Consider the following 12,307-nt stretch of genomic DNA (forward strand, 5'->3'; position numbering starts at 1 on the left):
AACCCGACCAGACACGGGGAGGGGGGGGTTGATGCTCACCCACGCCCTGACTCACCTGTGGTGGTCACCATGGTTACAAAACCACTCTCCAGACACTTCAGCAGGTTGCATATTGGACATCCATGAACAACAACACCAGAGGTTAAATTCAAGGATGCCTTACCTGCTGTCATTTTTAATTAACCATCCTCTGAATCGAGCACAAATTCAGGGAAAGGGGGGTCACCTTTTATATTCTAATCTTCAAGTCAGTTAGATTGAACCAATCCCTAAATTTACTGAAGGTAATAAATCCCTCCTTATAATTATCATAGACCTCTAGAAATTAGAGCTAGGCTCTGTTGTAACCATAACTATCATAGACTGGCAGAATGGGCAACTGAAGTCTGTTTTGAATGTTGGTTTTGGCAAGACACTACACGTATGTCATTTATATTGGTGTATCATGAGGGAGACTCCTCATTGTATTTTGAACCTTAAACACATGTACCTGAACCAGGAATATCCACTGGGTCTGCCCCAGCAGCCATTTGTCAGAGATGTGAATGATCTCTGTGGTTTGAGAGTTGACTCACCCTAGCAAACATGCCAGGGTACCGTGTCTGCAAGAACAGAGGAAAGTGAGATCCTCGCAGAGTGAATTGGCCACCTATGGTTGGTGAATACAGTCACCACAAAGCTCATTAGCCTACGACCGGCATGATACAGCCACTAAGCTGCTGGCTACATTAGAATACATAGCCAATTCACTGATACTCCTCCTCTTCTTTCTCCTCTCTTTCTTTCCTTGGGTACCTACATTGAGCTATGCTCTTTTGAAATTGTGTTAAATGTGTTGTTGAAATGCCAAATAATCATAGTAGAGTTAGTTAGCTCATTATTCATATCTGCCCAGACTGTGCCTCAACTCTGTCCAGACATTAAAGCCTCAATGAACTCTGAATTAAAGCCTCAATGAACTCTGAACTTTGAACTGTTGATCACTGTGTCTGCTCATCAGCTAACAGGAAGGAAGCCAGAAGGATGACCACCTTCAGCGCACATGGACCATTCGACCTTAGAGAATGTTGCTCTAAAGACTGTGGCCCCTACCCCATTCTTCAGACCAAAGGGGGGATGTTGGGATCTCTGGCCATGCGCTCTGGAGAACAATAGAGTGGCCTACATGTAACCCATAAAGCCTGAGTTAGAGTGACCAACTGTTAGAGACCCCACTCATGATGTGCACCTAGTCATAAATTCCTGAGTTCGAACCCCGAACGAGCACAGACATTGGCTGTGTGCCAGCCATCCCTAAGGAATCTACGGTGACGTCACTCAGGTAATAAAAGGTCACTGCGACCATCAGCATGCGCTTTTTCCCGTGCGTGCTGTGACAGTGAGAGCTTCTCCAGGCTCTCCAAGTGTCCAAACCGCCAAAAGGGAGCAACAATCAAACGTTTTGATTAACATCATTTTAGATCCCGGGTCACAGTTCTGCAACTCGCAGGCCGAGAAACAGACTGCTGTATTTTTCTCCGTAACTTTTCCTTTTTTCCTCATCCGACGTGGATCGCTGGGAAATCAGCTGATCGCACGTTAACGAGCCGCGCGCCGACTTTGTTAAGGACGAAAACAAAGTTTGTTAACTTTTTCACCGGTGATTTTCTCCGCTGCCGCCGAGAGATCAACACTCCGCATCATCAGAATAACGGACCGCCAGCATCCCGCCGAGGACGACGCTGCGAACGTTAAGCGGATCATTATTTCAAACTCCGAATGATCGGAGCAACGCAACGTAAGAGGCTTATGTCTGGGCAGAGATAGTGTAACGTAGGGTTGTTTACACATGATTTCTGTAACTTTTAAGTGCTGCATTCATTGATTTTGTTTTCCGGTCGGTCATTTCCGCCGTTTCAGCGAGACCGCGCGTCACCAGTTAAAGGACCAATAGCTGAGCAGACAAGCTCCGGTTTACTGACTCCGCTATTGTGTGGTGACACGCGAGTCTCTAAAGAATTAGAGTGGATTATTTTATTGGGTTGTGTTTCTTGTATTTTCATTTCTATCTTTCCTCACACTCTTCTTTCTGAACGGTGAGGCGAAAGTCCGAGCACGCGATCACGAACCGTAACCAAGGGGTATGTGGCGCTCAAAGGCTTCCGCCCATCGTTCTCTTCTGTGACCACATAAGCAACATCACATTGGTTATCACCATCTTGGCTCTGAATAATACGGCCGGCGTATTCTTCCGTAGTCATTGTGGGTTTTGCTGAGTCATCACATGCGTGTGACTAGTTTTGTTTGCTGAGTCATCCTTTATGTGGTTGTTCATCCTGGTGTGCTGACCCCTCCTCATGTAGTCCTCCACCATTTTGGTTGTAGTTTCCCCACTCGCCATTCTGGTTGTAGCTCCTCCCCTCATGTGGCCATCCGCCATCTTAATTGTAGTCAGCCACTAGCTTGTTGTTAGCTGCTATCCTGCTGCTATCTTGCTAACCGCCATTTTGTTTGTTTTTAGCCTGTAGCTTGTTAGCCACCCTCTGGCTAGCTTGCTAACCGCCATCTTGTTTGTTTTTAGCCACTAGCTTGTTAGCCGCTACCTGGCTAGCTTGTTAGCCTCCATACTGTTGTCATCATCTCTCTCATACACACCCATACACACACACACACACACACACACCTGTATATATGCACACCTATGTATAGATATACTCTCGTTGCTGTACCTGTGTTATCTTAGTTAATAGTTAATGTGTGTTTATAAAACTTAGATTATAATAGTGTTTATTACAAAGTGATGCTTATCTATGGATGGTTGTTGCTGTTTAATAAATCCTGTTATAGTCTAACCTGTCGTTGTCTGTGGTTGTTGTGTGTGTACTTGTAATACCAGCTGAATTCATGACAGCCAGTGCTCGGATTCATCCTTCACAATTTTAAGAGACTGTTTTCCCATTAATTAATTTGGCTATTGGTCCCTGGTAACAGGGTGGTGCCCCGATATTTATGTGTATTAAGCATACACTGATTTTACTTTAATGATTATTTCCCATAATCATTGACTCTTTGCCAATAACCAAATTGCTCCTACTAAGTCGCACAACAATGTAATGTGCTGTTTTCCCCCCAAAAAAACTAGCATTAAACTTACTAAAACTTACTAAACTGCTTACATAAAGCGTACTAAAGGTTTTGCTTTGCAATTATTCTGTTGCTCTGTTCCAAAATCTATTTTTGGACAGTTTCAAGTATTTCCTGAAAAAATGCCTCCTGAGCATTTTTTTTGAATGGAGAATTTTATTTTTTTTTTTAATGTTATTTTACTGAGAAGCTCCCAATTGGATTCCATTTAGAAACACTTACATTTTTGATTACTCTAATTATGCACCTGTGCCAAACAGCACACTGTACATTTGTCTTAGAACTGATACTACCATTGTCTTTGTGTATATAAGACTTAGCTGGTTGACCTTTCAAGTGCTCCAACCGTATATAATGCACTAATTTAGAGTCCCATTAGCGTCTGAGAGCTGGCTAATTAATAGCTCCTTAAACACAAAGATTTAAGTCTTTGGTGGAACACTAAGGCACTCAGCAGCCATCATGGGAGGCCAATGTCAGCACAGAAAGAAAAAAGTCAAGATGTTATAAATCCAAGGAATACAAAACTGTTTCGAGGTAAAACAAACTTTCAAGTGTCTTTGCTTACACTGTTAAAGGCATATAGAAACAGGAAAGAATAGTTCAGTTGAAACTGCACACGGTGTCACATGTTGAATGTATTTGGACAGGCATGTTGCCCCCTGGATTTGCACTTACTGACAAAATATGCCAGTTATTAGAGATGTGAAATCCAGATTTTGATCAAAGGAGAGAAAGTTCGGGTGAAGCCTGTGGCGTATTGCAATATTTAAAAGGTCTGTATTTGTAAATGAGAGGCCATGAACCTGTAGATGGTGTCACAGATAAGGGGCTGATGTAGGTTACACCGGCAAGATGAACGTTGTGATGTCTGTGCCTGGTTAGTGCAGAATTTATCACCTGTGATCACCACACAGTGCATGGTGGTTACAGTTCTGTCGGACCTGCACCTGACTTGCTGTGGGGTCATATGGGGACAACGTGCATCCCAACATCAAAGCGGCTGTCATTTCAGTAGCAAGGAGCTGCATTTGTGGTCCATCGAGGCACACAGTTGGACGTTTCTGTTCATGATGAATCACAGCTCAAGGCAGTTTTGTAGTGGTTTGGCCACTGAGTTGGCTCCTATATGCCACCATACCTTCAATATCATGTAACGCACACAAAGCTGGATAAGTAGAAAAAAGCTCTCACGGTTCAGCTTTCTCTGGCTCTAAAAAGTTACCACAAATCTACTGACTCCTCTCCTCCTAAAACAATCCTCTATTGTTCCAAGGGTCCACTCAGTGGCTGTCGGGCCTACCTGTCCAAATCTGTAACAAAAGAGAATGTGTGTGTGTGTGTGCATGCACAGGTGTGGGAACAAAAGGAGTGGACAGAAGGTAGACGCACAATGCAGAGCTCATGGTTGATGTGAAGGGTCAGCCCGATTCTGGATCCTCACATGACCGACTGGGTGTTGCTTTCTTGTGAGAATTCCTTTTTTTGCTTTTAGGTTATAGCTCAGATGATCAAAAAGGAGACAACGAAATTGATGGCTCACAGCTGTACACTTCCATCCTTCCAAACACCACAGGCAGTTGCTTTGATCAACTCATCTCTTATCTAATGCTTATCTTTACGGTGAATATGTTATTGAACTTGAATCAATTCAAATCAATTCAGAGGTTTCTTGTTTTTTTTTTTGTTTTTGCCTTTTCTAAGTCACCATGACTGTTGCTAAGCATCCTCCTTGCTAGACTTCAGAAACAGTATGATATTTCCAGCATCTCAGTATCAGAAGCTGATTAACAACCTTATGTATTATTTCAGGCTGAGAAAAATAACAGTAGCGAGTAGAAGCAGGACAACATTTTTTTGCTCAAAAAATGCTGCAGTGTTGTAAAAGCAGCAAGTTGTGGTTTTCAGGCAGGGTGTGTGCTGAGGTGATACTCGGCCACTTTTTAGAGTTTTGTTGTCACTGTGTGGTTGTCAGGCAATTAGCATAGACTCCTGATGATTTTTTTTTTTTTTTGCAGAGATTGAACAAATGAGATACAACATGTAATTAGTGAGCTTTAGAGGAGCTGGTAGGTGGCTTTCGTTATCTTTGGACAACTAAATTTCTCCTGGCTGTAGTTTCTTACTTACTAAAAGGACACAAGAATCTTCTCATCTAATTCTAGGCAAGAAAACAAATAAGTGCAATTTGCAAAATGCTGCACTATTTGTTTAAATCAAAGTATAAAACAATAGATATTCTCTGAGATTAAAATGGTAAATTTAAGAGAAAAATACAACTTGTAAAATTGTGTTTTCAGGCTCTGGAAGTTTTTCTTTTCCGTCTGCATTTCTATATGTCCATATGCTTGCTCTCTTTCTTTAATATTAATGAGTTGCAAAGTAGGATATTATGGGGTTATTTTCTCTGAATAATAGCTCCTCATTGGGCTGTGTAATCAGCTTGGATTGAAAAAAAAAACAAGGCAACACACAAACACATATGTAAGGAAAAAGGCATATGGAAAGGTGTTACACATATCTGGCATAGGACTAGGGATGTGCATAGTTTCCAACCTTCAGCTGTACTTGTTCTCACAGAGTTGTGGTGCTTTAAAATGCCTGAGATAAAAGGAGACCGTACTCACTGTAGAGGATGGTGCCCTGTGCCGATCTTGTTTTCACTGTCAAATAGAGAATAACAGTGGTGTCCTTGACTGAAGAAGGTAGATTATTACTTGAACCAGAAGGCGGGAGAAGAGATACAAGGGGCTGCAGCTCCAAGTAAGACGTGCCATCGAATGAGGGGATATACACTGTGGTATCTGGGAACAAAAATTAAATACACATTGATGAAATGCATTTAAATGGAGTGCGAAAAGTAGAACAGCAGAATCCTAATATTCATTTATTATACATTTGTAATTTTCACACTTATACCAAAATGGAGAATGACCTATCTGGTAAAAGTGATGTCCTACAGTACTTTTGCTAGCCGACAGAGCAGCAAGAATAGACTGGTGTGAGGCTTCACAGCACCGCTTGTAAGCAGAGTCAGCAGGGTCCTGTCAGGACTCTGTGCTAGTGTGTTATTTCCCACTGGATGACTTTAAGGAGAGGTGGAGGAGGCATCGGCTCAGGTCATCAACTCCACAAGCCAGTGATGATCTGTTGGCTTTTACACAAAGGACATTGTACACCTGGTGGATAGCTTGCTGTTCAGGTGCATGACAGTCAGTTCTAAACAGGCCACCCTGGCCTCAGCTCAGGGGGTTCCACCTTCCAGAGTCCAGCTCTCAAGGAAAACTCAGCTGAGACCTCATAAGAAACAGGATGTGTAGGGTTCAAAAAACTATTTTTTTTTATTCTAAGAGAAATATGAATATCCTCTCATGACTCTTGTGTGTACTTTTTTTGGTGCTTTGATGTTGGATCAAATGGATTTTTAAAGCAGACCTTTGAATGACTGACAACATTTAGAACAGACAAGAAAGTAAAAGAAAAGCAATACAAAGAATACAGAGAAATTTAAAAATTTGATCAAGATAGAACACATAGTAGCGCTCTAAAGTTAGAAGTTTCCGTAACTGGCCTAACAATGGCAATGGTTTAGATTTAACCGAGGTTTCATCAGTGTCAAACGCAGGTGCACAGGTTTATATAACCTGATTGGAGGAAGTTTGAAATGTACACACTTACACTATGTCACTTCAAGATCAAGAAAATCAACGTGCACCGTTAGGATAATCAACTATTGCATAGTCAAAGAAGAGATGACTATGTGACTGCTGCTCTTTCCTGCAATTTTTTGTTGGACTGCTTGATCTGTGACACTACTGGAGGACGGTGGGTTTATTTATGGCAGCAGGGATAACGGAATTACTGGGTATCTCTTGTTCACGTCAACAACCTATCCTGAAAATGGCCTTAATGAGGCTATGAAAAGGAGTCGAGTTATACAGAAAGTGAAAATATCAGCAAGGTGAATTGCAGGATTTGACAATAAGGACTGCTCAGTGGCTCGGAGGCCAGCAAGATGCAGGCTTGGTCCAATTTAATGATCAGTTACTGGACCAACACCTGAGAAGAGTTTCTGGTTGTACCATTTCTCAAATGGTCATAATCTTGTTATTTTCATCTTTGTGCTCTGCCACTTTGCGACTCTTTTCCTGACCAATCATACTGGATGACTCCTCCGAGGTTCTCAGAGAATCATGTGGAGCAGACAATACTTTAAATTACAAAGAGAAAATAAAAAAAAAAACATTTTCTTTTGTTGTGGAAGGAGTGGTTTCCTTGGATTGAAAATGATGAATCAATCCTGTAATGTTTGTTGGCAATTTCTGAGTGAGGCAGATTGAGCTGGCTCATTTTTAAAGGCACCAGCAATTACAGCAAACACACACTAGATGCCCACAAAAAGAGCTGGCAGCACCTAGTCAGTGTGTTGGCAGAGCTGGAAACTGACAACCCCTCATCAGGTCCCATTAATGTCAAACACATAAACAGAAAGGCTCACCACCCTAAAAAAATCTTTTTTGTTTGCTTTTATAAAGGTTATTTGACACTTCTGCTACCTACATTTACAGGAAAGACTCTCTCTGGTCCTCATCTATAAAAATACTGCCTGCATCTGGGAACAATTTACATTTTATAATTTGATTTTAGTAAATTACACACATCAAATGTAATCACAGTCAATTAAGTACCTCCTGTTGTCACTGTGCTGCTGAGTATTGTTATGAGTGCACAAATAAAAAATGTTTTCATATTTAGAAAGAATATGGGTTACTGCAAGCTTAAATTAAACTGGAGAAAGTAAAGGCATAATAACCAAAAAAATGAATTTTAAATCAACTAATTTGAGAAAATCAGCTTTTGAAATAGTTTACTTAAAAAAAAGGCACTGTGAATGAGGGAAAAGAGTGCGATTAAGTAAAAGTTGTTGAGAAGACATTAATGGAACAAAACTGTGCTCTCAACTTTCATTTTATTACTCGTTTCGAGCCAACATCCTACATCACAGCTTCAAAAGTGCAAGAAGTAAGGACATAAGGTAATGAGCCGTAGAAGGAGGTCATGATCAATACAAAGTCTGAATAATTTCCTGCATCACTGGTTTCGTCTTTTTTGCGCACCTCCTTACCTTGCAGCCTCTTACTCCGTAACTAATTTTTGTGATCACTTAGCTCTCAATTGAATGCTTACATACTTGACAGAATGTCTTTGGCAAGGTCTACGACCTACTGTGTCTTCTTTGAAGAGACCAATTTATCATAGCTTAAAACTCTGACATACCTAGATGAACTGACTTTATCTTGACAAAACCTGTCTTATGGTTGGCTACCTGATATCAAATACTCACTCAACCACCAGGCACTGGCCTGGATTACAGCACTTACTACCAGAGGTGCAGCCCTAGGGTCCAAACATAAGACAGCACTCACACATACATGTCAAGCTTCTTATGCACAGGCCTCACATAAGACACCTCCTAAATCTGATCGAGAACTAAGTCTGAAAGCTGCTTTGGATTGACATTTTTCATGTGCTAAAAAGAAAATGAAATTGTAGTGATTTAGCTGATGGTGAAACATTTGATGTGTGCAGGCATTCTTTGTGTCATTTTACTGGGGAAAGGCATGGAAAACGGACCCAGTAATACATCTTACAGCATGACACTTGACATATTAACTACAAAGAGGAGATTAAGCTTTTCTGGACATTAAAATGTTAATACGTAAATCTAATACTTACCTTTTTTTGTCTAAAATGCATATGCATTCATCTAGAACACAGATACAGACACATGATCCATTCAAACACAGTCTTTTTCATGTGATCTATTGTTTTTATCCTGAACTTGTCTTACTGATATGTTTAATTGTCTTAACCTGTATGTAAAAACCTAACAAGGGGTAAGGGGCTACAACTTCAGCTTAAACTTTTTTATACTTTACATGTGCTGTATTTCCTCTTCCTATGTGACAGTGTTCATCTGTATTATGTGTACATGTTAAATGAACAATCAAATAAATAAATATGATGTGTACTTTTATAACACTGGCATACAAAATAATGTGATATTTGTATATCAGTGGGAAGGTATGTGGGAGTTTTTTCAAATCTGATCCAAGGTTCTAAAGATAGAGGGTGTTGTACTGCATTTCCTTTAAGGCAAATTTTTCAATGTGTCTTTTTAGGACATTTAAATAAAACTGACTTATTTGGCAATGTACCCAATCATTATCTGTTTCATATGTTTGATTATATATTGACTCACATGTATTACTAACATTAATAAATTAATTAGTAACAGATTAGAACTTTTTGATCTACTGGTGTAGAAGTCTTGTGTGCATCCTGATATTTCTCTTAGTTACATACTGTATGGCATGTCAGCCTTCCATCTAGGACACAAACAAGTTCACGTCATCAGGCACTGGGAAGGATGATGCATATATAATTAACTGAGAGCAGAGGTGACTTGCTTTATTCTTCTTTTGTGTGTAGTCTTGATTCAGCAAGATGTGAAGACAAGAGTGCACCTAGTAAAGCTGCCGTGGTAATACACATCCACAGACTTCGTCAGCATACTAACAGCTTCCGGATTCTGTCTGTGAGCTAAGAGAACTGGCGTTGCAAAGCATATCGCTGGATGAGTGTTCATATGAGACTGCACTCTGTTAAATCTGAAAGACTAAACTGCTTTTGAGACGGAGCAATTTCTCAAACTCAGCAGAAATGACTCTGAAAGGCCACTGCTGGTATTAAAAGGAAAAGTTTAAGTGTGACAAGTTGAGGGATAAGCAGGAACTTACTGTCGCGGTGGAAAGAGACTGAGGGGATTCCCATTTTAAATGGTTGAATAGAAAAAAGTAAAAATAAAAACACAATTGTGAAAATACTTTATGAAACCATGCAGAGCATCTGATTCATTTCCCAGGTATGGACAGGCTTCTCCATCCATGTTAATGACTGTTAACTTTGGGCGGTGTTCTGTCACATTTCAATGTATTCTGTAAATACAAGGTTATGCTATTAGCCTAAATCATGTACAGGGGTGGTGAAGGTGAAGATCAAGTCAGTTTTCATTAATGCAACGCTCTTTAATGCAAATTTCCATTGATGAAAAATAGTCCACAGGCTTAAAATGTACAGCACATATAAATTTTAGTGGCTTTGACTGAAAACCATTGTTAGCGCAATGTTCTATGAGTTAGAGGGGAAGATGTAGATAAGGCTTTCTGTTCTCCCACGTGGTATTTATGTACACTATATAGACACAAGTACTGGGGCACCTGAACATTACACCAACAGGGACTTAAACGGCATCGCATTCTAAATACACAGCTTTGCAGCTATAACAGATTTCACTGTTCTTGGAAGGCTTTCCACAAGATTTTGGAGTGTTTCTGTGGGAATTTTAAAATATGCAGTCATGGGCTGGAAAATATAAGCCTGCTTTTGTATATTTCTGTCAGAGGTATTGAAATATAATGCTTAAAACTGTATATACAAAGCAGGATCATATCCTTTAGCACAAGACTCCAGAATTTGCTAGCTAGCTACAATATTTGAATGCAAAGTGAAGAAGCTTAAGTATTGAAATTTATTGTTTCAAAAATAACTCTGAATTTTGAGTGGTAGAATTGCCAAGTGGCTAAAAAAAGTCACCTTCCTTCAAAACAGCAAGTGATGCTCTTACTATAGTCTCTCTCTCTCTCTCTCTCTCTCACACACACACACACACACACACACACACACACACACACACACACACACACTGTTCCAACATGGAGAAGCCCAAAGCTCGACAAGCCTGCTGTGTCCATTCCAGTCATAATTACCTTTACCCAAAACCCCCTACGTAGCAAGAAACAGGTATAAAACAAATGATCGTACCATGGTTGATTTAACACATGTAGTTGTTGCAACATGTAATTAACTATTTAATCTACATTAATCATATCTTTTTAATCCATGTTAGAGGATTAACCATATACTGTAGTGTAGCTACTGCAGGGGGAGTGAACAAGGCTATCATAAGACTCCATCTGAAACGTCTCTCACTCACGTGCAGCTTGGCTTCCCTTATCAAGCGCACAAGCAATTAATTCACAACTCCAGTGTTGCTGTTGTCAGTGACAGAGAATGACCACAATAGCAAAACACAGGATGCTGTTGCCTACACTGTCAGAGCTTATCATACACGGCGAGAGAGGCAGAAAGGGACGTCAGCAAAGAAGAAGAAATCTGCAAAGGAAAAACTCCTTAGTATGAGTATCTAGTGCTGCTGTCTCCTTAATATTAGTGTCAGAGCGGTTGGTACAAAATAAATACTTTTGGCGGGGACAAGGGTGAGAGCTTTAGTTGAATGTTGAGCAAGTGCTGCAAGGTCATCTTCTCATTCACTGAGAGTTGGAGGTGAACATGGACACACAGCAATGATTCAAGCTGCTTATATGGATCTTTCATTTCATTAATCATATCCTGAATAATTCACATCACTCAAAATTCATATTGCAGCTGACTCTATCTTCCCTCCTTGTGAAACCTATTAGCCAAAGAGGCTCAGCATATATTAACCAACATAATTTGTTGGCTGGCTCTTAATGTGGGGGTCACAGAACAGTAGGTTTATAAGCTTTTTACCACTTGTGTGTGTGTGTTATATAATTCACAGTCCCATACAAAAAATGTGAGAAACATTGTCAGCTAAAAACAAACAACTAAAGAAATTTCCAAGCTTACCTTTCTCACAAAAAATTCCAGTAAAATGAAGCGGGCAGTGACAGGAAGGCACAGCCCCACCAGGCAGCTGCAGCCGATGACAAGTTCCTCCGTTGCGGCAGAGACCGTCATGGCAAACCTCAGGTTCATGCAGGGGATGTTTTGGTGTTTGTGTGGGAGATGTCACTGCTGTTGTGTTTACTGTGTCAGAGGTGGTCGATTGAGCTGTCTTACTTGAGGTATAAAGAGTATATCTGTATAATTGGACAAAAGCTTCAGCAGTTAAAGTGAACACAAATCCAATTTAACGTCATTATTATATTTGCTTTTAAGGCTAAATATACGAACTACACTCTTGTGCACCTAATTTTACCCATTAAACGAGCAGCAAGTGCAGTCATTTACTAAGCAGACAGATTTTTGACTCTAATCCCAGGCAGAGAGGAAAACTCCAGTGGTATTTATCACAATA

General features: G+C 40.3%; 1 protein-coding gene across 4 annotated transcripts in view; it reads right to left on the bottom strand.

Moving 5' to 3' along the window:
- The window catches only part of eys (eyes shut homolog), a 157,291-nt gene that overhangs the window by 49,287 nt on the left and 95,697 nt on the right, over positions 1–12,307 (bottom strand). For all 4 annotated transcript variants that reach the window (XM_046400985.1, XM_046400986.1, XM_046400984.1 and 1 more), the window contains 2 exons: positions 11,857–12,089; positions 5,751–5,927 (listed from right to left, as the gene is read on the bottom strand). In XM_046400985.1, coding sequence (XP_046256941.1) covers positions 5,751–5,927; positions 11,857–12,089 — 410 coding nt within the window. The remainder of the gene's footprint in view (positions 1–5,750; positions 5,928–11,856; positions 12,090–12,307) is intronic.

This window comes from Scatophagus argus, chromosome 10, assembly GCF_020382885.2.
Source record: "Scatophagus argus isolate fScaArg1 chromosome 10, fScaArg1.pri, whole genome shotgun sequence".
Taxonomy (NCBI): domain Eukaryota; kingdom Metazoa; phylum Chordata; class Actinopteri; family Scatophagidae; genus Scatophagus; species Scatophagus argus.